Here is a 27086-nt window from a genome sequence, read left to right on the forward strand (position 1 = left end):
CAGGGGAATTCAGTCTCACTTCCCATCACTAGATGATGACATTACCCCGTAGGGAGATGTCGCTGTCATCTATATAAATTATAAGACAAAGTTCTAATCCAATGGGGCTATGTGAAATCTTAAGCAAACAGTGGGAGACTTGGTTGTGTTTCATTGGAAAGGTTGAGAAGCCCAGTCATGGAGGGGTTCATGTTAAAATTAGACTTTAACACCACCCGCAGCTTAGTGGTGTGTGTGTGGTGGGGAGCGGGCATTATACTGAAGTAGTTACTGGGAATATAGTATGGATCAGTGAATGTGATCAGGTATTAGCTGCAGCTTAAGCCATAGGGTCAGGGGTTAGCCACAGTGTCCAGCCATAGATTCAGCCCTGTGTGACTTTTTCACCCACCCTCTCATTAGGCTTGGGTCTTCAGCTATGGAAAACATGGACCATTTTGGGTTAGCAAAGATTCATATGACCGTAAGTTGAACATTGTGGGTAGGCCTATAAACGTGCATTTCCTCTGTCATGTGTAGGTACCTCTACACAGACAGAATGTGTAACCCAACCGTTTCTCTCTGACAACACTAGTGGGTTTGTGTCTTGGCCATATGCACAAATAGGCCTCGACCTGTGTGTTCTGTTCACACATACCCACTGTTTTTGTGTGGCTATGAGCGGGATCTCTCTCCCTCAGCGCCACGTTCTTACAGAATGATCTCTCTCTTGTGATCCCTCTCCTCTTTAAGCTTGTTAGATCCCAGTCTGTTTCCCAGGGACACCATGAGATTAGGTGTGTGTGTGTGCAGGCGTGCCCGTTTGAGTGTGTAGCCTATGTGAACATGCTGTGGGGGAGGAGTCTGTACTTGGCTGTTCCCTGACCTTGGATGAGAAAAGTGTCTGGGTGTGAGAGAGCGAGAAAGACAGACTTGGAGAGTTTGGCATCAACATAATGCACATCAAGCTATAAGGAAGGGAGTGGGACAGACCGAGACCATGGGGGCTGCAGTATAGGCTACTGCAGTGCAGGTTTGTGGGGTGTTGTTTCTGTGGCTGAAGAGAGATTTGCATTAGGATTCTGAGGGACACCTGGCAACCCGTGGCTGAGCCGAGGAGTGACGATGTCTGTACAGGCCAGAAGACAACACAGCATTCAGTAAGTCCCACAAAGCAGTTTGTGTGCGTTCTTCTGTCAATGTGTGTTTGTGTGTGTACTTGAATGTGTTATCTGGAACGTATCGTGTGGACATAACGGACGGGCAATACTGAATGACTGAAGGAAAGCTTGTCGATGTTGAAGGTAATTATGTAGCATGTCTTAGACACTTACACGATCCATTTTAGATGAGTGTCTTACTTCTGTAAGGTTGTTAGTCTTGTGGGGTCATATGCTGCTGTTTCTCTCCCTTTGGTGGATTAACAGAGTATCTATCAAATGTTGTAATTCAATCTAATAAACTACCATACTGTACATCTCCCCCTGCTATGCTGACAGTGTGTGTGGGTGCTGGAGTATGTGTGTGGGTTTCTCTCGGTGCATGGTACTGCTGGCTCCACTATGTATGAGGTGCATTGTGTCCCCAGCCCACCCCCCCCCCCAACCACACACATTCCCTCCCTCTTTCTCTTTGTATTGTCTGGTGAATGCTTTGGTTATTGTCCCAGTCTTGGGATGTGGGCACATATTCTATCTCCTCCAAGTCCTTATGTACCCTATATTTTTATTGTGTAAAAAGGGAATATGTTGATCGTGTATTGTTGGCTGATTATACCATACAGAATATACTGTATAATGCGCTTTATGTTCACACACCTGCGTGCAATGAATATAATGCGATAGCAGCATATAGAACACTTTTCTGAGGGCTTTGATTGTGTGACAACCAGAGTCTCAGCAGCAGATATACTACATTACCCATAAGCCCAGTGCATAGCATGGAGAGCTGGTTTATCTGGGATCTAAACAGTATAAGAACCTCTCTAGCCCTACCTCCTAGCAGGAGACCTAACATCTGATATGCAGCCAGCTCAGACCGAGAACACCTCACACACACACACAGCTACTTGCAAACTTAGAAATGTACTTAGATGTTTTAAAAGCAATTTATTACGCATGTAGCCTGATCACATATCTGTTTGTGCTTTTGCAAATGCCAACTTCATTGCTGTCATTGGCGTGGCAAGGAGTTGGAACGATAACACAAACAGACTGGCTATTAGGCATAGACTCTACATGGGAAGTCAGTGTGGAACGTAGTCTCTGTCTTTTCTCTCTCTCCAGGCAGCCAATGAAAGAGCCCGGAACAGGAAGCTGAGATGGAGTTCTCAGGGTGCCCTGCTGCTGCCGGTGTTGCCGACGAGGCCCAGGAGGCGGAGCAGGCAGAGAAGGAGGGCCACGCCCAGGTTCTATTTGATGAGTTTGTCCAGGCGTCCACCTGCAGAACGACACTCCGTGCCTTCAACCTGCTGTGTGAGCACCTTCAGCTCACACACACACACACAGCCACAGACATACCCCCCGACGCAGCCGCAGCGGCCTTTCTACCACACCCTCAAAGAACGCCTCAGCTACTGGAAGGCCAACGCACTGTGGGCCAAACTGGACAAACGGGCGGCCCACCACGAATATGGGAAGGGCCGTGTCTGTGCCAACACCACGGTGCTTATTAGTCATTTACTATCTGGTGTTTAAAATGTTCAAATGCATAGCCCAAAAACAAGTCCATTTATTTCAGTATTTGAATGGTTATTTGTCAAAATGAAATAGTCTACCAAATAGAATTTTCAAATATTATTTTGTAATGCCTGTGTTAAATGCATGGGAGTTTATTTGAGTCAGTATTTTCAAATACTTTCCAAGTGTATTTCCAAATACATTAAAATATTCAACTGCTTGTCTTTTCGATTAAAAGATATCTGTATACTTACATTCAAAGTACGTGAAATTAATTGAGATATTATAAATAGTTTTGAACCCAGGTCTGATATGTATAGTATATGGATGTCAAGTGTGTGTATGTTTTAAGTGTGTACGTTTCTAGCTTCTCATCCCAGCTGTCCTCTCTCCCAGTGTGTGATCATTGGGGCGGGGCCATGTGGTCTGCGTACAGCAGTAGAGCTGGGGTTCCTGGGGGCCAGAGTGGTGCTGCTGGAGAAGAGGGATGCCTTCTCCAGGAACAACGTCCTCCACCTCTGGCCTTTCACCATCCATGACCTCAGGGGCCTCGGGGCCAAGAAGTTCTACGGAAAGTTCTGTGCTGGAGCCATTGACCACATCAGTGAGTATGGAATAATCCCTGACCCTTGGCCCCACTGTCTCCATGGTTACAGCTATGGGGCTTCAATGTTCATTAGAGAATCCTCTCTCTATTTCTGTCACCCTCTCCCTCCCTCCTCTCTCGCTCTCCCTCCTTCTCTCTGTAGGTATACGGCAGCTACAGTTGGTGTTATTAAAGGTGGCTCTGTTGTTGGGTGTGGAAGTCCATGTCAACGTAGAGTTCAAGGGACTGGTGGAGCCACCTGTGGACCAGGAGCAACAGAGTAAGACCTGCTGTGTGTGTGTGTGTGTGTGTGTGTGTGTGTGTGTGTGCATGTGTGCGTGTGTATTTAATGCCTTTGTGTGTGTGTGTGCCTCAGAGGTAGGCTGGAGGGTGGAGGTGAAACCCAAGTCTCACCCTATTAACACACTGCAGTGTGACGTAGTGATCGGAGCTGATGGACGACGGAACACACTACTAGGTAAATCATCTAGTAGCACCTACTGAAATACTTAACTGAAACAGCAACAGATCTCATGCAGCATCAGTCAGATGCAGATTTCTTAGTAAATGCCTTTATAGGAAGGGAATTTTTCTAGCCCTCTGATCCCAGACTTCCTGTTTACCATCACATCCTGTCTCCCATGTATCCAATCAGGGTTCAGGCGTAAGGAGTTCCGAGGCAAGCTGGCCATTGCTATCACAGCTAACTTCATGAACCGTAACACCACGGCTGAGGCCAAGGTGGAGGAGATCAGTGGAGTGGCCTTCATCTTCAACCAGAGGTTCTTTCAGGAGCTACGGGATGCCACGGGAGTGGACCTGGAGAATATAGTGTACTACAAGGACGACACGCACTACTTTGTGATGACGGCTAAGAAGCAGAGTCTGCTGGAGAAAGGAGTCATTCTGCGGGTAACAACGCACACAGACGGGCCTCCCGAGTGGTGCAGCGGTCTAAGTCACTGCATCGGGAGACCCATGAGGTGGCGCACAATTGGCCCAACATCGTCCGGGTTAGGGGAGGGTTTGGCCGACCGGGATGTTCTTGTCCCATTGCGCTCTAGCGACTCCTTGTGGCGGGCACGGGCAAATGCATGCTGACTCGGCCCCCAGTTGTACGGTGTTTCCTCCGACACATTGGTGCGGCTGGCTTCCGGGTTAAGCGAGCAGTGTGTCAAGAAGCAGTGTGGCTTGGCAGGGTCGTGTTTCGGAGGACGCGCGGCTCTCGCCTCTCCCGAGTCCAAACGGGGAGTTGCAGCGATAGGACAAGACTGTAACTACCAATTGGATATCACAAAATTGGGGAGTGAAATATATATAAAACAACGCACACAGACACATACACACACAAATACTGTATGACGCACTGATTGACTCTATCATTATTTTGCTCATGTTGGTCTCACTGCTGTGTTACTGCCCTTATTTTGACTGTATAACTGTGTTATTGTTCAAACAGTGATTGCATTCTATTGTACTGATGTTTACTGTGTCATACCTATCAGGACAATGCAGACACAGAAACACTTCTCTCACGGGGAAACGTGGACCAGAATGCACTGCTGGCCTATGCCCGCGAGGCGGCGGACTTCTCCACCAATCACCAGCTGCCGTCCCTGGACTTTGCCATGAACCACTACGGGCAGCCTGATGTTGCCTTGTTTGACTTCACCTGTATGTACGCGTCAGAGAACGCTGCATTGGTCAGACAGAGACATGGACACCATCTACTGGTCACGCTGGTGGGAGACAGCCTTCTGGAGGTGAGGAGTGAGGGAGAGTAAGAGAGGAACAGAGTTGAGGGAGAGTAGAAGAATGTTAACGTCAGCAATCCTAATGTACTCTGAAAGGTATTCTGTTGTAAGTAGCATATGGTTGTAATGTGTATGTGTCTGCTTGCGTGTGTGTTAGCCATTCTGGCCCATGGGGACAGGTATAGCACGGGGGTTCCTGGCAGCACTGGATTCTGCCTGGATGGTACGGAGCTGGGCTCAAGGACTCGCCCCTCTGGACTTACTTGCTGAAAGGTGAGATGGCAGGTCTGCAGTTAGGAGAGCACGCGCACCAGCAAACAGGGAATGGGCACACTGTCAAAATACACATTGTAAAACCTCTAGACAAGCACACACTGCCAAACCCACACAAACATACGTGACATGCCAAAATCATTGATAAACACACACAGGCACCTTGGCTAGGAAACGAAATGATCATTCACCTGATTCCATAACTAAATAATCCTCTCTCTCTCTCTCTCTTTTTTTTCTTTCTTTCAGAGAGAGTCTGTATCGTCTCCTTCCTCAGACCACTCCAGAAAATGTCAACAAAAACTTTGGCCAATACACCGTAGACCCAGCTACCCGCTACCCTAACATCAACCCTCAACTCATCAGCCCCGCACAGGTATACACAGGCACACACACATACACACACACACACAGGTCTGATGATGATGATGGTGACAATCTCTGTAGGTGGGCCATCTAATATACACAGGAGAGAATGGAGGTTCGGGTGTGGTCCAGGAACCGCAACCCCGATCCCCCTTGCCGAAGCTACTACGACAGGGTGAGTCTGACCCTCTGAGTACTGAACGGTACACTAACATAACTCTAACCGTTGGCTTGATCACTATCTTCACTCATATTTATTTTCTTTCTATCTGGTTCCCCAGAGTCCTTCTCTCGCTCCAGTAAGCTTTTGTCGTGGTGCCAGCAGCAGACGCAGGGTTACCATGGCGTTGCTGTTAGTGACCTCACTACATCCTGGAAGAGTGGCCTAGCTTTGTGCGCCCTCATCCACCACTACCGCCCTGACCTCATGTGAGTCACCTCTGACCACTAGCCTCCTGCTCGTCACAAATCACCTCGCCTCTCGCCTCATACAGCTCATCCCAAAGGTAGCATTCAGGCGCAATGTAGTTAGACTGGAACGTTACCAATGCCTCACTTCTCAGCCCACCTCTCACCTTTCGAACCTTAGTCTCACTTCCTTTTCACGCAAGCTCAGGTGCATGTGTGTGTGAGAGAGGTGAGGGTGATGAGTGAGAAGACCATGGTCCTGATTAGTGCCCTTTTAATTACCTGATTGGATCAGTCCCTTTCTTTGTCCTCTTGCTCTAGTGTGCGTGCATGCGTGCGTGTGTAAAGTGTGTGTGTGTGTGTGTGACTCTCTAACTTTGACTCTTTCGTTCCATCTCTCTGCAGTGACTTTGTCTCTCTGGTGGAGGATGAGGGGGAGGTGAATATGAGGTTGGGGTTGGAGGTGGCAGAGAAGGAGTTTGGCATCTCTCCTGTGATGACTGTCGAGGAGATGTCGTCTGTCAGTGAAACGGACACTCTCTGTATGGTCATGTACCTCAGCCAGTTTCACCAGCTCTTCAAGGACGCACTGCCCCCAAGTGGTGAGTTTCTCAACCACAGTAGTCAGCGTAAGAGCTGTTAAGGCTCAATTCTCCTCATCACCCTCTATTCTTATCCTACCCTCTCTCATCTCCAGCCCTCTCCTTCATAACCACGTATCTTCAATGCCTTACTAAGCAAAAGCAAAGTGGTGAAACTGTGTCTATTCCTATTACCTGTCAGTGGTTGTGAAGGAAAGGAGGTGAGGAATGGCTGTGCATGACTGTTCTTCTCCTCTATTTTCTGTAGAATCCCAGACTGAGAGCACCGATGGGAGGGCTGCTGTGATCGGTCCTGCCTCTCTCCTCAGCCGCCTGGGCCACAGCCCATCCCGCAAGCGCAACCCCAAGGTACACACCCCTATTTGTTTAAGCAGGGACTCTGTTTGTCTTTGTGTAGGTGTATAGGTGCATGTGTGTTTAATATGTATTTGTCTGTGTCCCTCCCACCAGGAGCAAAAGGAGAAGGATGCGGTGGGGAAGAGGAGAAAGACCAGTCGGCCATGTCTGGAGGACGTGAAACAAGATCTCAGATTAAGATCTCAGGACAGTTATGAGGTGAGAGGGTGTAACATTTACCCCTGGGTTAGGTAACAGAAATTGAAACTGCCGGTAGTTCTGTGACTAAATGAATGAGATGACCTGCAATAATGTGAAGTATTTTAGAAGTTAGAACAGCAATACAACACCTTTGGCCTTTCAGTGACACTGGTCAAACTCTCCGCCATTCTGCCTTCCACAGGAAGAGGCTGCCCTGTGCTCTGTGGGTGGAGCAAGCCAGAGCAGAGTGCGCTCGATGGCCAATCAGCTGCTGGCCAAGTTTGAGGAGAGTGCCCCTTGCCCCTCCTCCACGCCAGCTGCAGCTCTACGCAGACAGGTGAGAGGGGATGGAATTCAGAACTCTTGTTGCTATAAGTTTTCAGGTGTTTCTAAGAGTGGTTTCCCTCGCTCAAAGCATCAAAGTAAAAAAAAAAAAAAAATCTTATTGAAAATCTGTGCTTTTAATCTGAATAAAGGAAGTTCTGCAGCACGACTTCTACAGCACGGTCTGTCATCAACAGCTGTTGGTAGTTTAGATCCTCCAGGTGTGAGCCGACTGACTTCCTCTTGAGGTTTCAGAGGATAAAACAGATTAGCTGCACTGTGATGGGCATTCTGGGTCAAGGCCAATGGGACTCACTGAGCCATGGAGCAGTAAGTAAGGGTTGATTTGGTTGAAGGGAGCAGCTGTGGTTGCAGCAATATGGGTTCAGATTAACCGGTAGTTAGGGTTAACAGCGGTAGCTCTTGGCCTAGATTCTTAAGGCTGTGGTTGTAGTATGGTATAAAGGTAGCCATGGCCGTCCCCGGCTCCACAGCCCTCAATCCCTCTACTAACTGACCACCAGGGGGACTCCATGCCCACGCTTCCACCTCCTCCAGCATCCCCTGACCCCCAGGCCCAGCCAGCCCTTGTGGCCTCCGCTGTCACCTGGAAACGTTCACCAGGTTCACCACCCCCTCACGTTTCACCTGTGGTTCTTAGTGGACTGTAGAGTTATATAGCTGTATCTCTCTGTGTCACCACATGGGGGTGCATGATGTGTGCTGTGTAGTTCAGTCGCGTGGCATTTTGTCATAGCCCTTTCTTAGCCTTAGAGTTCCCTAGATATTCCAGTATTTCACTATTTTGCTACGTCAACCACCCACTCACATGATGCCGTCTAAACCCATCTAACCCCAGAAGAAGCGCACGCAGCAGCAGGAGCAGATGAGTTTCAAGTACAAGGAAAAGGTCAAATGTCACACTCTGCCCAGCAGGGGGGAGCAGGTAGGCCACCCCCCCCCCCCCCAGAGGATTCTGGGTAATGTAGTTGTGTGTAGACCAGATGGCATGTAAGACTAGTGATGACGTCCCATGCCACCCATAAATGTTCCTAGACTCCCCAAGTTCCCAGTAGCCATCTGTAGACTGTGTGTCATTGGTGTGATGACTTTTGAGGTCTCTTCTCAGCTACATCAGTGGTTCCCTGATATATCTCCAGGACAGAAGAGACCAACTGTCAGAATTGTCTTTCGACAGGTGGCGTCAATCCTACGCGACTCGCAGTCCGTCAACCAACAGACGAATGTTGCTGCTATATCTGGCGTAAGACAATGAATTGTTCTAGCAGTGTAGTGAAAACAATAGACTGAGAGAACACATCAAATCCATGTTTAGATCTGGACAGATGCATGGTGAACGTTGGCAGTAAGCGTTGCCCGCTGTCAAAGCTTTAACCATACCCCTAGTGTGGATTTACCCCATTCAGAGACACAAACTACCTTTTAGCGCCAATTGACGATAGAAAAGCCCCGAGGCTCGCGCTGAACATTAACCCGCATCGCTTGCGGTACGGTTTTGGAAACATATGGAAACCCGTCTTTCATATAAGCAATAAATCAATTTTCAAAAATCACATTTGTTAAATTTCTTACACACCTTTTTAGGGTTTAGTGTTCTCACACAGCCATTTCCATGGTGCAGTGTTTGTTTGTGGAAAACAGAGTGGACTTACCTGTGCTAATTAACTATCTGTGTCCCCGTACACCTCTGTGTAAACTGAAGACAGACGCCTCGAGTGTGTTGTCACTGAAAAATGCAGTCGGCTGCAACTGGATTTTGTATTTTTGAAATTATTTTGATGTGATATTGAAATGGATTTGTTTTTCTAGAACCGTACCGCAATTGAGAATTGATTCACATTTAGATGGATTATTTGGCTGTTTTGGCATCCAGAACCAATTCAACCTTTAATCAGAATATGTAAGATCCTTGGACTATAAGGAGTAACGTGGGGCTCCATTTGTCCATTATTGGCCTAGTGTGGACCATAAGTGGGCTCCAACTTGACCTATAGTCATTGAGTTCAATCTATGGGCCTCAGGGCAGTGCCAGAGGGTTAAATGATACTGTAAATCATATTAACAACTGTTGTTTCAGAGAAAGAGGATTAAACTGGACTGAACTGGAGTCAGAGTACATCTTGTTTGGTCTTTTAAGAAAGTATATTTGTATAATTTACCGCAGGGCATGTGGCATGTGACAACACTGCAACTGAAATGTTCCTTTTTAAGATTAAAAAAATCACAGGCCTGTGAATGTTTTTTGTTCATGTTTGCATAGCCTTCTTTCCTCGGACTCCTCTCTTATTTGCCTACAAATTCAGTTTGATTGGTGTGAGATAAGGGCCTAATGATAACATTTATATGTATTATTTTGGACAATGATTAAACTGCAACAGAAAGAGGGTTAAATGAGTATAATGATAGAATCCAATAGGGGTTTTGATGCTTCTAGCTTTGTGGTCCATTTCCACATCCATAACACCACATCAAAACGCTCTGTTTATGGCTCCGATTGTGTCATCCCTAGTGAGTGTGTCTGTGTCTGTTTATTGTGTGTTTACTGTTTGTTCAGTCCTTCGTCCTCACCCCGTCTGTCTTTTCTCCTGTTGTCTTTTAGAAATATGTTCAGATGTACACAGGGGGAGTGAGCTCATTGGCTGAACAGATATCCAATCAGCTTCAAAGTCAGGAGTCACCTTCACCCCAGCACACTCCTGATAGGAAGGAAACGGTAAGAATTGATTTGAGTGAGTCGACTCACCCATACTAATACTGTCGATAGGCCGAAACTCATCCAGCATTGGATTATACCCTATCTAGGCTTGTTCTGAAGTAGGTCATTTCCATGTAAAAGTACCCATGAGCACCAACATGTGAAGTTCATAAGAACATGTCAAATTGGATGTCGAATTAAAGCTAGGAGTCTGTTAAAAATATATATATATATTAAGGCATGTATACATTTTTCAAACATTTTCCATCCCAAAAAATTGGAATAAACAAAGGCTTTGATTTCTGGACAAACAGATGGAAAATGGGTCTTTAGAAAACATCTACCAGAAAAAGTCTTAAAGGTATCAAAACACAATAATGTTGAAGTAAAGACCGCTGCCAACTAATATCAACACTTATATTTAGTTTTAAGAAACATTGCCTTGTGCTGTGAAATTCTGTACCAAAAACCCACATATCTTGAAGATATTTTCTAATTTCTCTCCCTCATGAGGAGGGAGGATAATGAAAGTTCACAGAAGTAACAAGTAAAGGTATACCTATCAATTAGTTATAGTGTTTTTACGAGTGGTGTAAAATATTTAAGTAGAAATACTTTTAACGTACTACGTACTATGACTTAAGTCATTTTGGGGGGTATCTGTACATTACTTTACTATTTATATTTTTGAAAACTTTTACTTCACTACATTCCTAAAGAGAAGTATGTACTTTTACTTCACTACATTCCTAAAGAGAAGTATGTACTTTTACTTCACTACATTCCTAAAGAGAAATATGTACTTTTACTTCATACATTTTCCCTGACACCCAAAAGTACTCGTTACATTTTGAATGCTTAGCAGGACAGTACAATGGGCCAATTCACACACTTATAAAGCGAACATCTCTTGTCATCCTCACGCCCTCTGATCTGGTGGGCTAAACACAAATGCTTAGTTTGTAAATTATGACTGAGTGTTGGAGTTTGCCCCTGGCTAAAATAATGGTGTGATCTGGTTTGCTTAATATAAGGAATTTTAAATGATTTATACTTTTACTTTTGATACATAAGTATATTTTAAACCAAATACTTTTAGACTTTTACTCAAGTAGCATTTTACTGGGTGACTTTCACTTAAGTCATTTTCTAATAAGGTATCTTTTAGTTTTACTCAAGTATGATAATTGGTTACTTTTTCCACCACTGGTTTTTACTGATATCAATTCGGTACCAGTAAATCAATCGGTAACGTAATTTCTGCAATTGAGTTGGCTACAATGGAAACCATAGTGGTCACAAACCACAGTTGGGTTCACAGTTACAGTTCAGTCATTTAGCCAGACACACTTATCCAGAGTGACTTAAAGGAGCAATTAGGTTTAAGTGCCTTGCTCAAGGACACATTGGCAGATGTTCACCTAGCATTCTCGGAAATTCGAACCAACAACCTTTTGGTTACTGGTCCAGCTCTCTTAAATAGTTAGGCTACCTACAGCCCCACAAGTTTGCACAGCACATTAAAGTACAATACAGCACATTAGAGTACAGGAAAGTAAAGTATGGTTCAGTACAGTAAAGAAAAGTAGTGTATAGTTGTGTACTGTACGGTAGAGTTCAGTACAGTACACAGTATGTATTTGGTATTTTACTAGGCTCCCCATTTAGCTTTTGCGAAAGAAGCAGCTACTCTTCCTGGGGGTCCACACAAAACATGAAACATTACATAATACAGAACATTAATAGACTAGAACAGCTCAAAGACAGAACTACATCAATTTAAAAATGGCACACGTAGCCTACATATCAATACATACACACAAACTGTCTAGGTCAAATAGGGGAGAGGCGTTGTGAGGTGTTGCTTTATCTGTTTGGTTTTTTTAAACCATGTTTACTGTTTATTTGAGCAATATGAGATGGAAGGGAGTTCCATGCAATAATGGCTCTATATAATAGTGTACGCTTTATTGAATTTGTTCTGGATTTGGGGCCTGCGAAAAGACCCCTGGTGGCATGTCTGGTGGGGTAAGTGTGTGTGTCAGAGCTGTGTGTAAGTTGACTATGCAACCAATTTGGAATTTTCACCACATTGTTTCTTATAAAAATAAGAAGTGATGCAGTCAGTCTCTCCTCAACTCTTAGCCAAGAGAGACTGGCATGTATAGTATTTATATTAGCCCTCTGATTACAATGAAGAGCAAGACTTGCCTCTCTGTTCTGGGCCAGCTGCAGCTTAACTATGTCTTTCCTTGCAGGACTCAACCACAGGACTTGTACAATAATCAAGATAAGACTAAACTAGAGCTGGCAGGACTTGCTTTGTGGAGTGTGGTGTCAAAAAAGCAGACAATCTCTTTATTATGGGCAGACCTTTCCCCATCTCGAAGAGCACACTAGAGTTGAGTACACTATAATGTATTGTACTATACTATAATGTACTCTATTGTACTGTACTGAACTCTACTGTGCTGTACTCCACTGTGCTCTACTGGGCTGTGCTTTGATATCCAAACTTGTGAAACATAGACATCGATGATTGGATAAAATTTGGTCGGATGCAGACCCACCAAATTTGGTCTTGTTTGGGGGCAGCGCTCATTTAAATAATATAATAATACCAAAATATCTAAAGGAGGATAATGAATATTTAATTACTCCATGACATTCGGGTGTACTCTGTATTGAGTGCACACGCTTGAGCGTTTTTTATGGGTCTAATAATAAAGCCAATTTAAACAGTAAAATTGTATTAGCTTTTAATTTGGCATTAACAGAAATTGTATTTTCATCTGATTGTCAAACAAATCAATTCAAAAAGTAGTCTAACTGTGCATGTGCCTCCACTCCAAAATAATTCCAGCATCCTAACGGCATGTATAGGCCTACTCGTGCCATTTGTTGATTAAATGATAATGCCCGAGAAACCGGGTGTTTGGAGGATATATTTGCACGGGTGTTGTTACGGCAAACCGTGCCAATATTATCCTCCAAACACCGGCTTCGAGGGCATTATCCCTTTATACAACGGGTTACGTACATATTCATATAATGATTGACACGTTTGAATTAAAAAACGTTATTTTGATTAATTCATCATTCCACAAGATATAGTCCCGACACAAATCTAAGGATGCTACCCGAGCCGACTGGTCGTTCGTTCTATTGGTTCGGTTGCCAGTCTTTTTGTTCTGTATCTACGGACGCGACCCATTCGTTCGTTCTAAATGTTCCGTTGCCATACTGGCTGGCAACGTTGTTATCCCATGCTTGCTAGCTAGCCAGCCAACTACGACTAACGTACAGTCACCTCAAACAGTGCAGCCAGACAGAATAATAGTAGCTGCATTTGTTTAAGCTGTTGTGTAGTGAAATTTATTTGGATACATGCATAAAAATGTGCTAATGAGGCACGATTTCGCCTGGCATAGAACATGTGCTCTCTCGTTAGGAACACTGTTGTCCAGGGGAGCTAGACAACAACACGGCTAACACAATAACTTCAAACGGACGCTGGAAAGACTGCAAACTAGCTGCACTTCGTTTCGTTTGACATTTTTTTCAATTGACATTTCTTTGTATATATCCATAAAAATGATGCCAGCTGATTCATGATTTCGACTGGCTGAGAAACGCTGCCTGCCTCTCTCTCGTCCCGCCTCCTACACGTTCATTACGATGGGACAGCTGGAGATCGAATTTGAATATTGAAACAATGTTGCAAATGTCGGAGAGACAGACAGCAAGGTTTATACAAATCTCCTCTGTTAATGAAAAAATGTAGTCTAAAAGAAATGTGAGATAATGCCTAGATGCTTTTTTTTATATTGGAGATCAAGTTTTGAATTTCCCTGCCTGGGCTGATAAAACAGTGGACTGGCAATCAGAGTACATAGTCATTTTAAATTCATAGATTTAGCCGGTGGTAATTTGTGGATTATAAACTGGGTGGTTCGAGCCCTGAATGCTAATTGGCTGAAAGCCGTGGTATATCATACCATTGGTATGACAACATATTTATTTTTACTGCTCTAATTGTGTTGGTAACCAGTTTATAATAGCAATAAGGCACCTCAAAGGTTTGCGATATATATGGCCAATATACCACGGCTAAGGGCGGTTTCCTCCAGTGTTGCGTCGTGCATAAAAACAGCCGAAAACGGGAGGGTGTATTATCATGAACATCAAATAGGCTGACCCGTAGCCAGTCTGAAGTGGTAAAAAAAAATAGGCGAGTAAATTCTGATTGCAGGTGTTGTGCTGAAAATCCCCCCCCCCCCCCCCCCCCCCCCCCCCCCCCACCCACCAGAATCACCCCCACCCTTCGCGTGAACGCGCACACACTCCATTCTTCATTGCTGTGACATGTTTGCTAGTTGAGATTTCTGCCCTTCACTCCGTTGTCAGTTTAGCATACATTTAACTGATTTTAGTAGCAGAAAACATTTTCTATTTGTGTCCTTCAAGGCAGCTGTCAATGATCAGCGGCAGCGTAGCCTAGTGGTTAGAGCGTTGGACTAGTAACTGAAAGGTTGCGAGATCGAATCCCCGAGCTAAAAAGAAAGTATTTGACTCTGATGTGTGCCACAGAAAGTATTTGACTCTAGCAACAAAATTAAGGAATTTAGAAGGGGGATGATTGTTCTATAGAAAGTAGAACCGAAATTATGCGTGTTAAATTAAACATAGAGGATGGAGTAAAATGTAGGCAAGCAATAAACATTTCAGAACAACTACTAGTCGAATACGACATGGGAGAGATGTCGAATTTTGGCAAAGATATTTATTTATAGACTGATACACTTGAAACAAATAGCCAAACCGAAAACCTCAGACATTCCTAGTGCCTCCCCGGCGATAAAACACCCATAAAAAAAAAATCTAATGAAACGCAGCCTAAATTCTGCTACTAAAATCTGTGAAATGTAGGATAAACTGACAACGGATAAACTGACAGCAGAAATCTCAACTAACAAGCAACTCACAGCAATAAAGAATTGAGTGTGTGCGCGTTCACGAGAGGGGGGGGGGGGGTTCTGTGAGGGGAGATTTTCGGCAAAACAACTACTAGTCGAATACGACATGTAGTCGAATATGTCGTGGTGGAAAAAGAAACGCGCCCTATACTTTCAATGCATTATTTTTTTAAGGTGGGTTAACAACGTTTACTTGCGTTTATACCCTCCACTAAGCCTACTCTACTGCCCGGTAGCCTACCCTCTCAGCCATGGCAATTTTAAACACATGAACACACTCATCATAGGTAGCCTACATTCAATATAATACATGCGTTGAATCAAAATATGTTTTGAGGTGTCCACAATTCATGAGTTAATGCTTTGAGTCTTCACATATCGTGTGACAAAACACAAAACACGACCCTTATTTCCTTACATGAATGACCGTGTTATTTTGTCATTATTAAGCATTTAACATTTGAATTAGAACGGTGATCTTCAACCCTGTACAAATCAAGGATCTTGGAGATCTCGGGAAATGCACTGTATGTGTAACTATGGCTACATAACATTTCATTATGTTTCGCCGTGAAAACAGTTTACATAGGCACACAAATCCCAAATAATGTAGTCCTATACCATTGCAAAATCGAATGCTTCTAACTGAAAGAGTCAACTATAGGCCTACTTGTTGGATGGATTGGATGCGCATTGGGGTCTAGCTGTAGGCGAGTTGTCTAGTGATATTGTTGACCATCATCCGCTGATCCAGGAAAGACAATTATTATTGATAGGAAATAGTCAAGCTAAATAAATGGTCTACTACCTCTTCCCGTAATCCGCACCATGATTATACCTTGTGTGTACCTATTTAGGAAACATCACCATGAAGAGAATGACATTCATATCCATAATTATACATTTCTATGTAGTACAGATCAGGGACCCATAATGAAATTCAGTTTCTGCAATTCTGTTACCGGTTGTTCAATAACCCAAAAATCAAAGTCAATGTGTCATGTCATAGTTGACACCCGATTCTTTCTCCAGACATCCTTTATTCTTAATTTATCAGATATTGAATCGACTTTTGAAATCAATGTTTGGTATATGTTTTTAGTGAAAAATCTGAATCTCTGCGCAATGCAGTAACCTCTTTGGTAGTAAGCTAACTCTGAAGTGAGGTGATCCATCTATTACAGCTCATTCTCTCTCTCTCTCGCTCTCGCTCTCTCGCTCTCTCAGGCTGCCGTTCGCTCTGTGTTGGCAGGGTCAGGAGGGGCCAGTGATGTGTGTTTCTTCTGCAGTAAGCGCGTGTATGTGATGGAGAGACTCAGTGTTGAGGGACTGTTCTTCCACCGGAGCTGCTTCCAGTGTGACCACTGCAGCTCCACCATCCGCCTGGCCTCTTACGCCTACGACCGGCCTAACGGTGAGCCTCTGAGGAGAGTGAGACCAGGTCTAAGGGTGGAGAAAGGGGAGAGACCTGGGAGGGGTGAGGGCAGGGAGAGGGTGTCACTGAACTCCATGGAGTTGGAGAGTAATGGTAAAAATGGGTAACTCCGATGAATGACAAGGGCTGCCCTACCCCACACACACACTGAAAATACCACGACCAGCATGGCTTAGGCATCGAAACACTGCTACAACTTTTTATATGCTCTACCACAACTTGTGTTATCTTGAATGCAGCTCTGACCTACAGTTAATGAGGGTTAGTGACACTCAATCACGCTGTTTTTATACAGATGTCTCCAATCTGCACTGGGCTGGGTTGATGTTACACCGCGTGATCACTTTGTAAAGCTTCCAGGTTATCAGCAGACCAGAGACCAACTCAGTTAACACATGATGAACACAAACTCAGTGTGTTGCTTACTGCACCGTTGGGGCCTGGGGCTCCCTGGACCGACTGCGTGGTTGTTTATCTTTGATTACTGTATAATACACAAGGTGCAAGAAAAAAATGTGGTTGGACATTAGCAGTTTTTCTCTTCTTATTTCAGTCACTCAATTAGCTATGTCAGCTAACATTTCTTTAGATTAGGGGGCCCCAATTACGGGGCCCCCTAATTGGGTAGAATTGCAGGAAATTTACTGTAAAATTGCACAATTTTATTTTGGCCCCATGGCAAAATGTGTAGAACTGCAGGAAATTAAATGTAAAACTTAAATGTTTATTTCTGCCGTGAATAGGAGGGCCACCAAAATGTTTTGACCACGAGGTGGGGGTGGCCCCCCAACCAAATCTCACTTAGGGCCCACAAAAATCTATGGTGTGTGTGTGCATGCCTGCTTGCGTAACTGTGTGTGTGTGTGTGTGTGTGTATTGTACTTCTTAGAGATGTGCTGTGTGTTTGTAAAGGGAGGGAGGGAGGGGGGCAGATACAAAAGATGTCTGTCATGTCAGGAGTTGATTTCTAAGTTTAATTCAAACCCTTCAACCAATCAGGGATGAGGACTCACATGATAGCCGTTTGAGTGTGAGGCGGGAGAGAAGTGTGTGTAGGGTAAACTATATATATGAAGTGGTCTGTCAGTGTAGGGACCAGATCAAGTGTGTCTTCCTGTCGGTCTGTCGACCGGCGCTGTTTTCTATGGAGGAGTCCCACTGTAAGACACAACTCTATTTCATTCTCCCCGTTCTTTTCCCGGGAGGCTGAGAGATGTAGCTTTTCCTCAAGGTCGAGGGACACTGTTTTCTTTGTGTGGAAATGTGAATGAGATTTAGCTGAGGAGGAGACCTGTACGATATTTAACACGGTTTTCTCTGTACTTCTACTGTAGTTAGATAACACTTTGTTTTTTTTGTTTAAAGTTCTTCTGTAAGATGCATGGGAGCTGCAGATCTCTGTAGCGAGGTTCTTCAACTGCTGCTGTGTGTCGGGCGGTTCGGTGTCTCGTGTTCTAACTCATTGGTTCTGTGTGTAGGGAAGTTCTACTGTAAGCCGCACTATGACGTCCGTCTGGTTGGGCCGGTCCAGAGGAAGAGGGCAGCCCCCCCGATCTCCGATCAGCCCCCAACCCCCTACGAACGGACCCCCTCTCAGCGGACCCTCCTGGTAAGGACTTCTGCCTTTTCCCTCGTACTCTGGCGAAATAGAAGCTCTTGGCTGATCTGGGGTTTTACCTCCTGATATTTGTATAGACATAGCAATTAAGGTTTCAGTTAATGACGAGCTCTCTCTCTCTCTGTTTATTATATTGTTTTGAGGAGAACACATCACGTATGTATGAGGTTTTCTGTAGATCAATACACTGGTCCTTGGAAAAATGTTTGGTAAAATGCTCTTTTTTTCTTTCTTTGACCCCTCCTTCCAGGAGTCCCAAGCTGCTCTGTCCACTAACCCTCGCTCCTCAGTGACTGTGGTGACAGCAGATCGCAAGTCCTCAGGTAAGCCAAGAGGTTCATGTATCTGTGTCGTGTGTGTTTTCAGTCGTAATGCGTGTGACGTGTGTGTGTTTGTGCACAGAATGTGTGTCTTAGTGACGCCGCTGAGTGTGTAAAGAATGTCCTGAGTTTGACTTTGGCTAAGTGTATGTCTGTGTGTGTGTGGCTGGTGTGTGTGTCTCAGTGGCGTCTCTGATTGGGAGTGGGTCCGGCTTGGTAAAGCTTCTATGTGTGTGTGTGTGTGCGCTCAGTGGCATCTCTGATTGAGAGGGAGTGTGGCTTGGCTAAGCGCGTGCACGGCACGCCAGAACGTATAGAGCTGGAGAACTACCATGTGAGCCTGGGGAGCCTGGAGACTGAACAGCTAACAGATGAGCCGGAGGAGGTGCCAGAGGAGACTCTGGCCAATTACAACCTCAGTCTGCTGGTGACAGAGGAGAAGAAGGCCAATCATAAGCGCAGCCCGTTGTGGGACAAGAGCAACGAGGGCTCCAGGTCAGCATTACAAAAACAAAAATGTATCTTTATTTCTATCTAGTGTGTCCTCTTTCTCTCCCCCTCTTTCTCTCTCGCTATCTCTCCCTCTGTCTCTCCCTCTTTCTCTTTCCCTCTTTCTCTCTCGCTATATATCTCCCTCTGTCTCTCTTTCTCTTTCCCTCTTTCTCTCTTCCCCCTTTTCTCTTGCACACACACTTACACACACGAACACACACACACTAATTGCCTTCCTCTCTCCTCATAGTTCGGAATCAGAGACGGAGGAGGAGGGGGAGAGGCAGCGGGCTCAAACCAATGACCTGGCTAGAGACTCCTGGAGGAAGGCCATGGAACTACATGCACGCCTCCGAGGAGAGAGAGGAGACGACGAAGAAGAGACAGAAGAAGGAGAGGAGGAAGGAGAGGTTGATGAGGAGGAGTTATCTAGTGATGGTAATTGTGCCTTTTACTCTGTTTTCCTGTGTGTGTGTCTCTGTGCTGTCAGTCAGAAAGATTTCTTTCTAGACTAGTTTCCTTTCCTCTCTTTTGTTCTCTATTCTGGTCTCTCAACCCTCTTTCTCTCGGTGTCTGTGTATGTGTGTCCTCCCTCCCTGTCCGTCTCTCTATCTGGTGTGTCTCCCCCTGCTGGTAGAAGGGGAGTACTCTCCGTTGGAGAGGGAGCATCACTCAGGTCTGTGGCTCCTCCCTCTAGAAGAGGTGGAGGAGACAGATAGCACCGCCACAGGAGAGAAAGCTAACAAAACATGTTTATCCTTTTTATTATGGTAATTGTTTTGTTACTAACCATTTAGCATGTTTTGTTGTGTCATTGAGAATAATGACACACTAGCGGGCAGAAATTACAGTAACTTCCTCACCTATTGCACCCCATGGACTTACACAGGTGATTTTTGGTTCTGTATACCAGGACCGGCCACTGGGTCGCTGCCTGGATGAGCCACTCCCAGTGTAGGGGCACTGGGTCGGACCGAAAGGGACGGGATGTCTCTATCTGGTTTTGTGCACCAGACCTGGCCAGCAGCGACCACTGGGTCAGCCAGGTTTGGTACTTATTAAAGACAGTGTTTGAGAATACGTGTCTCTGGCGCCGGTACAGCATGGGTGAACATCACCACAGGCATCGCTGCCTGGGTACTTCACTCCCCGCACCGGACCACCAATGTAGGGCCACTGGGTCAGCTGGGTCTCGCACGGACGGGGCGTGGCTGGAGCTTGTCATTAAAACGGGGATAACCGGCTCCTACAGGGGCTCCCCCGATAGAGGCAATTCCACATGGGGTGGGAGGAATCGTCCGTCTGAACACCGGCCGACATGGGCCGTCCCAGGTGGGAAAACGAATGCAACTCGGTCACCCACGGTCCAATGGTTTTGGTGGCTGTGGTTGCCCAAACCTTATTAATAATATAATTTGCCTCATCAAGTCTACAGTGTTGCCAACCAACGGCAAAAATACCTAATACCTACTCTAGCTCAATATCAACTGTGGCTCACACGCAACATTTCCTGTAAGACACAGGAGGTTGCTATCTAGAGTGTCTGTAGAGATTCTGACTTTCTCTTTACTTCCCTTCCCTTACTCTCTCTCTCCCTTCCGTCTCCCTTACTCTCCTCATCCCTCTCTTTTTTCCCCCTCCCTTTCTCTCTCTCTCTCTCTCTCTCTCTCTCTCTCTCTCTCTCTCTCTCTCTCTCTCTCTCTCTCTCTCTCTCTCTCTCTCTCTCTCTCTCTCAGAGGAAGGATCATCCCACCTCACTGCTCAGGAGGTAGCCTCGTTGGACGAGTGGCAGCAGAGCGCACACTCTCAAAACGCACACTCTCCAGACACACTCACGCCTGACTCGACAGCACCCGATACACACGGTCCACACAGCCCCACCAGTGTACCCAATATCACCTTCTCCACTCCAGCCACTGCCTCAACACCATTCACCCCCTTAACGTCACATGCACCCACATCAATGTCCTCTGTCTCAATTCCAGACTCCTCTGTCTTTACCTACTCCTCCCCTAACTCCTCCACCACCTTGGGCTGCTTCCCCGGTCCGGAAGTGGGAAAGGAGGATGGGGAAGAGAAAGAGAGGAAGGAGAGAAAAGAGCAAGAGGAGAGGGAGAGAGGGGAGAGGGTGCGTGACCCCAGCAGTAGTTCAGGGATCGGTGTGGGCGGGAGCTCCACCACCTCTACCTCGGACCCTCTCACCCCTCCCTGCATCCTTCCCCCCGCCCAGCACAGGGCATGCTGGGATAGCCTGCCCCACCCTGATGTGGAGGCGGAGTCACTGCAGAGCCCCGCCCCTCGCCCTGCCCCTCGATTTGTCCCCGCACCTATCATGGCGTCGGCTGTTGTGCGGGGGGTCGGGGGCAAGAAACTAAATCCGTGGGACGTGGGTGGGGGAAGCGGGCCTGCCGCGGGGGGGTCTGTTGGAGCGGGGTCTCTTGGGGAGCAGCTGTGTAAGGGTGAAGTAATAGACCCCTTAGAGGACATCAGCTCCCCCTTGTCCCCCCTGAAGCCCCTTAAGGCAGTGCCCAGAGACGAGAGAGAAATCGGGAGGAAGAGGGAGATGGAGAGGAGGAGGGAGATAGAGAGAGCAGCCATGGGGGTGGGCTGGGAGGACATGAAAATCACCCTAGGAAGGGAGCCTCTCCCAGGGAAGAGCAGAGAAGGTCTGGACCCCCGCAGACTCACAGAGAGCCTGCCTCCCCTCCTTCTCCAGGGGGGCTTCATCTTCCCTTCACGTAAGTGCCGCAGGGACAACCAGCCCCCCAGCCAGAGTGTGTCTGAAGCGGGCATAGGAGAGGGTGGACCCCTGGGCCTGTGGAGAGCTGTCATCTCTGGCTATAAGAGGGACAGGAAGAAGAAGGGCAGGACTTCCCTTCCCAATTCGACAACAGCCCCAGCCCCCAAAGAGCAGGGCAGGAGGAAGACTTCTGCAGAGAGAAGAGGTAACACACACAAACACACACACACACACTGGTGATCTGGTATAGTGAATTCCTAAGGTGAACCTCTGTGTTTGTGCAGGTGTGAAGTTCAGGGAGCGCCAGAGCTGGTCAGAGCCGGAGGAGTCAGACATCACCTGCTCTGTTGTGATGGAGAGATGCTCCATGAACCCCAAGGCCAACGTAAGAACATCACTACTAACACTACCACTGATCTCAGAGCAGCAGGCTGACATTACACTACAGCTCTGACTGTGAGAGTCAGTGATGTCACTACAGACCTCTGATCAGCTCTGTGGATGCCAGCCATCTTTACGGTCATTGTTTGGAGGAAATTCATTCACACTATAGGAGGCTGTTGTCATATGTGTTAGGGGATATCTGGTCTTTGTTGGCTACCATATCATCTCCTGTCTTCAGAGGTTCAGGTAAATCTCTTAATGGATGAATGTTTTCAGCTTCGTCTGGAGCTGTTTGACCTAGCGTCAGACCTTCAGAAGGAAACCATTGAGGAGGAGGAAGAGGAGAATGAGGAAGGGGAGGTATACTACTTTGTGGCAGTACGATGCAGGCTGTTGTGTCCTAGTCTAGTTAGAGATAGTTACAGCAGAGTTGCTGAGCGAGGTTACACTTCTCCCATTCCGATTTAGAGTACGTTTTGTGTGATCTAGACATACTATATATTGTGTGCCCTATTTTGATTGTTTTTTGGTCTTCATCTTTCCAAGTCTGCATATGTGCCTCATGCCCTGGCCTTTAAGAGGGCGTATGCCATTAAGGTAGTGTGAACATTCCCATTAAGGTAGTGTGAACATTCCCATTAAGGTAGTGTGAACATTCCCATTAAGGTAGTGTGAACATTCCCATTAAGGTAGTGTGAACATTCCCATTAAGGTAGTGTGAACATTCCCATTAAGGTAGTGTGAACATTCCCATTAAGGTAGTGTGAACATTCCCATTAAGGTAGTGTGAACATTCCCATTAAGGTAGTGTGAACATTCCCATTAAGGTAGTGTGAACATTCCCATTAAGGTAGTGTGAACATTCCCATTAAGGTAGTGTGAACATTCCCGTTAAGGTAGTGTGAACATTCCCGTTAAGGTAGTGTGAACATTCCCGTTAAGGTAGTGTGAACATTCCCGTTAAGGTAGTGTGAACATTCCCGTTAAGGCAGTGCGAACATTCCCGTTAAGGCAGTGCGAACATTCCCGTTAAGGCAGTGCGAACATTCCCGTTAAGGCAGTGCGAACATTCCCGTTAAGGCAGTGCGAACATTCCCGTTAAGGCAGTGCGAACATTCCCGTTAAGGCAGTGCGAACATTCCCGTTAAGGCAGTGCGAACATTCCCGTTAAGGCAGTGCGAACATTCCCGTTAAGGCAGTGCGAACATTCCCGTTAAGGCAGTGCGAACATTCCCGTTAAGGCAGTGCGAACATTCCCGTTAAGGCAGTGCGAACATTCCCGTTAAGGCAGTGCGAACATTCCCGTTAAGGCAGTGCGAACATTCCCGTTAAGGCAGTGCGAACATTCCCGTTAAGGCAGTGCGAACATTCCCGTTAAGGCAGTGCGAACATTCCCGTTAAGGCAGTGCGAACATTCCCGTTAAGGCAGTGCGAACATTCCCGTTAAGGCAGTGCGAACATTCCCGTTAAGGCAGTGCGAACATTCCCGTTAAGGCAGTGCGAACATTCCCGTTAAGGCAGTGCGAACATTCCCGTTAAGGCAGTGCGAACATTCCCGTTAAGGCAGTGCGAACATTCCCGTTAAGGCAGTGCGAACATTCCCGTTAAGGCAGTGCGAACATTCCCGTTAAGGCAGTGCGAACATTCCCGTTAAGGCAGTGCGAACATTCCCGTTAAGGCAGTGCGAACATTCCCGTTAAGGCAGTGCGAACATTCCCGTTAAGGCAGTGCGAACATTCCCGTTAAGGCAGTGCGAACATTCCCGTTAAGGCAGTGCGAACATTCCCATTAAGGCAGTGCGAACATTCCCATTGGTTGCATCAAGCTGTTCTGTGCTCTGTGCTGTGTCCTTATCGTCCCTAAACCCCAGTAGTGTGTATACTCAGAATTTGCTGCTGTGGTCGAATCTTAACGGTGTGTGTGTGTGTCTGTGTGTATGCTGCTGATGCTCTCTCTCTCTCCTAAAGAGGCACGTGGGGAAAGAGAGGGAGCTGGACAGCTCCACCCATATGGATACACAGTGGAAGTCATCGTGCCCTACGGAGGTGGTGGGGGTACTGGTGCACATGAAGGACCTGAAGGACCCGTCCAGCCTGGATGTGTCAGAGGCCATGTTCCACAGAGACCGAGACCCAGAGGAGGAGGAGCTAGATGCCAGGTTAACACGCAGGGTACAGAGGGCAGCGCGCAAACAGGCCAAACAGGAGCAACTCAAGAGACTGCACAGAGCCCAGGTAGGATGTAGGTTTCTCATGTATGTGTGACGGTGCGTATGATTTGTTTGAAGCCGCATTTATGTTATAGGTGGCGCTAACATGCATATTTTGTCCTGATCTTGTCCACATTCTGATTGTGCCCACATGTTCAGAAATATGTCTAGTCGTGGTATTAAAATATCTCATATCCGTCCACATTCTGAGAGTCAGTTTACCCAATAAATTACTGGGAGTTTATACATCGAGTGTGTGACTCTCTTTGTTTTTATAGCTTCCAGTTTATTCCCCCGTTAGTCAGCACCTCTACACCAATCAGAATGTGGACAAGATCAGGACAAATAACGCATGTAAGAATCAGGTATAAGCAGGGCTTGAGTGTATAAAATGGGCCTTGTCAGATGATCCAAAGGCAGTTGGAGCAGGTGGAGGAGAAGCAGAGGCAGCTGGAGGAGAGGGGTGTGGCTGTGGAGAAGGCCTTGAGAGGGGAAGCAGGTAAACACACTATTTACAAACCTGTTTGACATCATGGTTTGTTTCAACTATATTACTCTTAGTTAGTTTGACTAAGCATATGATCAGTGTACGTGTGGTCATGTGGTCAACTGCCTGGTATGTTCTTATTTTAGACTACTGGGGAGAGTCGAATGACAGTGAAGAGCTGGACTTGCACCTGGGAGGTATGTACCTCACACTATGCTGCATTCCATCCAGTGGATCTGCTGAGGGGAGAACGGCTCATAATAATGGCTGGAACAGAGCAAATGGAATGGCATCAAACACTTGGAAACCATGTGTTTGACGTATTTGATACCAATCCACTGATCCGGCTCCAGTAATTACCACGAACCCGTCCTCCCCAATTAAGGTGCCACCCACCTCCTGTGATTCCCTCCAACTATTAATTATCCTCCAATCTTACCCATGGTTCCTGACACTCCTTCTCTCTTTCTCTTTTCCCCTTACCCCTCCCTCCCTCTCTTTTCCCCCTACCCCTCCCTCCCTCTCCTTGCCCCCTACCCCTCCCTCCCTCTTTTCCCCCCCCTCCCTCCCTCTTTTCCCCCCCTACCCCCCTCTTTCCCCCTCCTACACCTCCCTCTCTCTTTTCCCCCCCTACCCCTCCCTCCCTCTTTCCCCTCCCTCCCTCCCTCTTTCCCCCCCTACCCCTCCCTCCCTCTTTCCCCCCCTACCCCTCCCTCCCTCTTTCCCCCCTACCCCTCCATCCCTCTTTTCCACCCCTCCCTCCATCCCTCTTTTCTCCCCCTCCCTCCATCCCTCTTTTCTCCCCTCCCTCCATCCCTCTTTTCTCCCCCACCCCTCCCTCCCTTATTTCCCCCACCCCTCCCTCCCTTATTTCCCCCCGACCCCTCCCTCCCTCTTTCCCTCCCTACCCCTCCCTCCCTCTTTCCCTCCCTCTTTTCCCCCCTACTCCTCCCTCCCTCTCTCTTTCCCCCCTACCCCTTCCTCCCTCTCTCTTTCCCCCCTACCCCTCCCTCCCTCCCTCTTTCCCCCCTACCCCTCCCTCTCTTTCCATCTTCCTCTCTCTCCTTTAGTCATGGGCAGGCAGGATGATCCAGCTCTGATGCAGCAGTGGTTCAAGCTGGTCCAGCAGAAGAACTGTCTGATGCGCTATGAGTCAGAACTCATGATATTGTGAGTATCTATATGACCTTTGACCCCATATGTCACCACTGGACTCAAATGTATGATTAGTATGAGCGCTCATGACGAAATGGCAGTATGTAGTATGCCTGGTTGCAGTATGCAATCTGAGTCATCAGTGTCTTTGTGCTCGACCCTGTGGACTGATGTGGTCTCCATGGCAACTCTCTCTCCCTCAGTGCTCGGGAGCTGGAGTTGGAGGATAGACAGAGCCGTCTTCAACAGGAGCTCAGAGAGAGGATGGCCGTGGATGGTAAGTACACTCATACATATGCAAGGAAACATACACACGTCATACAGTACCATAACGCTTGTAATATATTCTCTGTTTTCAGCCTTCTCTCACTCCCTCTCTCCCTCTCTTTCAGACCACCTGAAGGGTGAGGCAGAGCTGGCTGAGGAGAAGCTAATCCTGGGGGAGATGTTGGAGGTGGTGGAGCAGAGAGATGCTCTGGTGTCTCTGCTGGAGGAGCAGCGGCTGCAGGAGAGCCAGGAGGACAGAGACCTGGAGGCCATCATGCTGTCCCGGGGCCTGGGCCTGCACAACTGGGCCTGAACCTGAACAACTGGGCCCAAGCACAGACACGTCACTTCCCCTCTAAAGCTGCGATCAGGGTAACGGTTGTGAGGTCACTTCTCCTCTGATACAACGTTATGACCAGGATCAAGGCGGGACAGTGTCTGGATGATCAGTTTTTAGGATTGAAGATGTTTCCCCAATCCCCACTGCTACACACATCTTGCTATACCCCTGACTGACTGACTGATGGCCCTATGCTCACTATACTCACCCAGGCTGTTGTTATGGCGATATGTATGAATGATTTGTATTGTTATTTATTAACCATTTAGAAAAATGTATATTATGTAAAAAAGAAACAGCACTGATTTTTTTTAAACCTTTTTTTTTTAAATGACATGAATAATGTTTTACTTCACACATTGGATAATAAAGACATTCTGACATCATGATGTCATGTTTGAACATTTGAGATGATAAGGGGGACTCCTGTAGGGGAGAGG

General features: G+C 46.7%; 1 protein-coding gene across 3 annotated transcripts; it reads left to right on the forward strand.

Moving 5' to 3' along the window:
• Positions 1–32: 32 nt before the first annotated feature.
• Positions 33–27032, forward strand: LOC109864354 (protein-methionine sulfoxide oxidase mical3b). 3 transcript variants are annotated; one of them, XM_031797291.1, is made up of 31 exons: positions 33–1139; positions 2265–2642; positions 3054–3261; positions 3407–3523; positions 3620–3721; positions 3899–4155; positions 4749–5006; positions 5155–5270; positions 5520–5646; positions 5718–5811; positions 5918–6065; positions 6450–6646; positions 6894–6994; positions 7097–7201; positions 7386–7520; positions 10128–10241; positions 16427–16613; positions 18113–18243; positions 18503–18575; positions 18824–19067; positions 19315–19502; positions 20801–22009; positions 22089–22189; positions 22465–22548; positions 22735–22785; positions 24156–24422; positions 24803–24896; positions 25031–25081; positions 25955–26054; positions 26243–26316; positions 26432–27032. In XM_031797291.1, the coding sequence occupies exons 2-31, from the start codon at positions 2397–2399 to the stop codon at positions 26617–26619; spliced, it is 5367 nt and encodes a 1788-aa protein (XP_031653151.1). In that variant the 5' UTR covers positions 33–1139; positions 2265–2396; the 3' UTR covers positions 26620–27032. The 3 variants fall into 3 exon arrangements, with proteins under 3 accessions (XP_031653151.1, XP_031653152.1, XP_020307675.2); XM_031797292.1 differs by lacking the exon at positions 22735–22785; XM_020452086.2 differs by lacking the exons at positions 22465–22548; positions 22735–22785.
• The last annotated feature ends 54 nt before the right edge of the window (positions 27033–27086 follow it).

The sequence above is a fragment of the Oncorhynchus kisutch genome, linkage group LG19, assembly GCF_002021735.2.
Source record: "Oncorhynchus kisutch isolate 150728-3 linkage group LG19, Okis_V2, whole genome shotgun sequence".
Classification (NCBI taxonomy): Eukaryota; Metazoa; Chordata; class Actinopteri; order Salmoniformes; family Salmonidae; genus Oncorhynchus; species Oncorhynchus kisutch.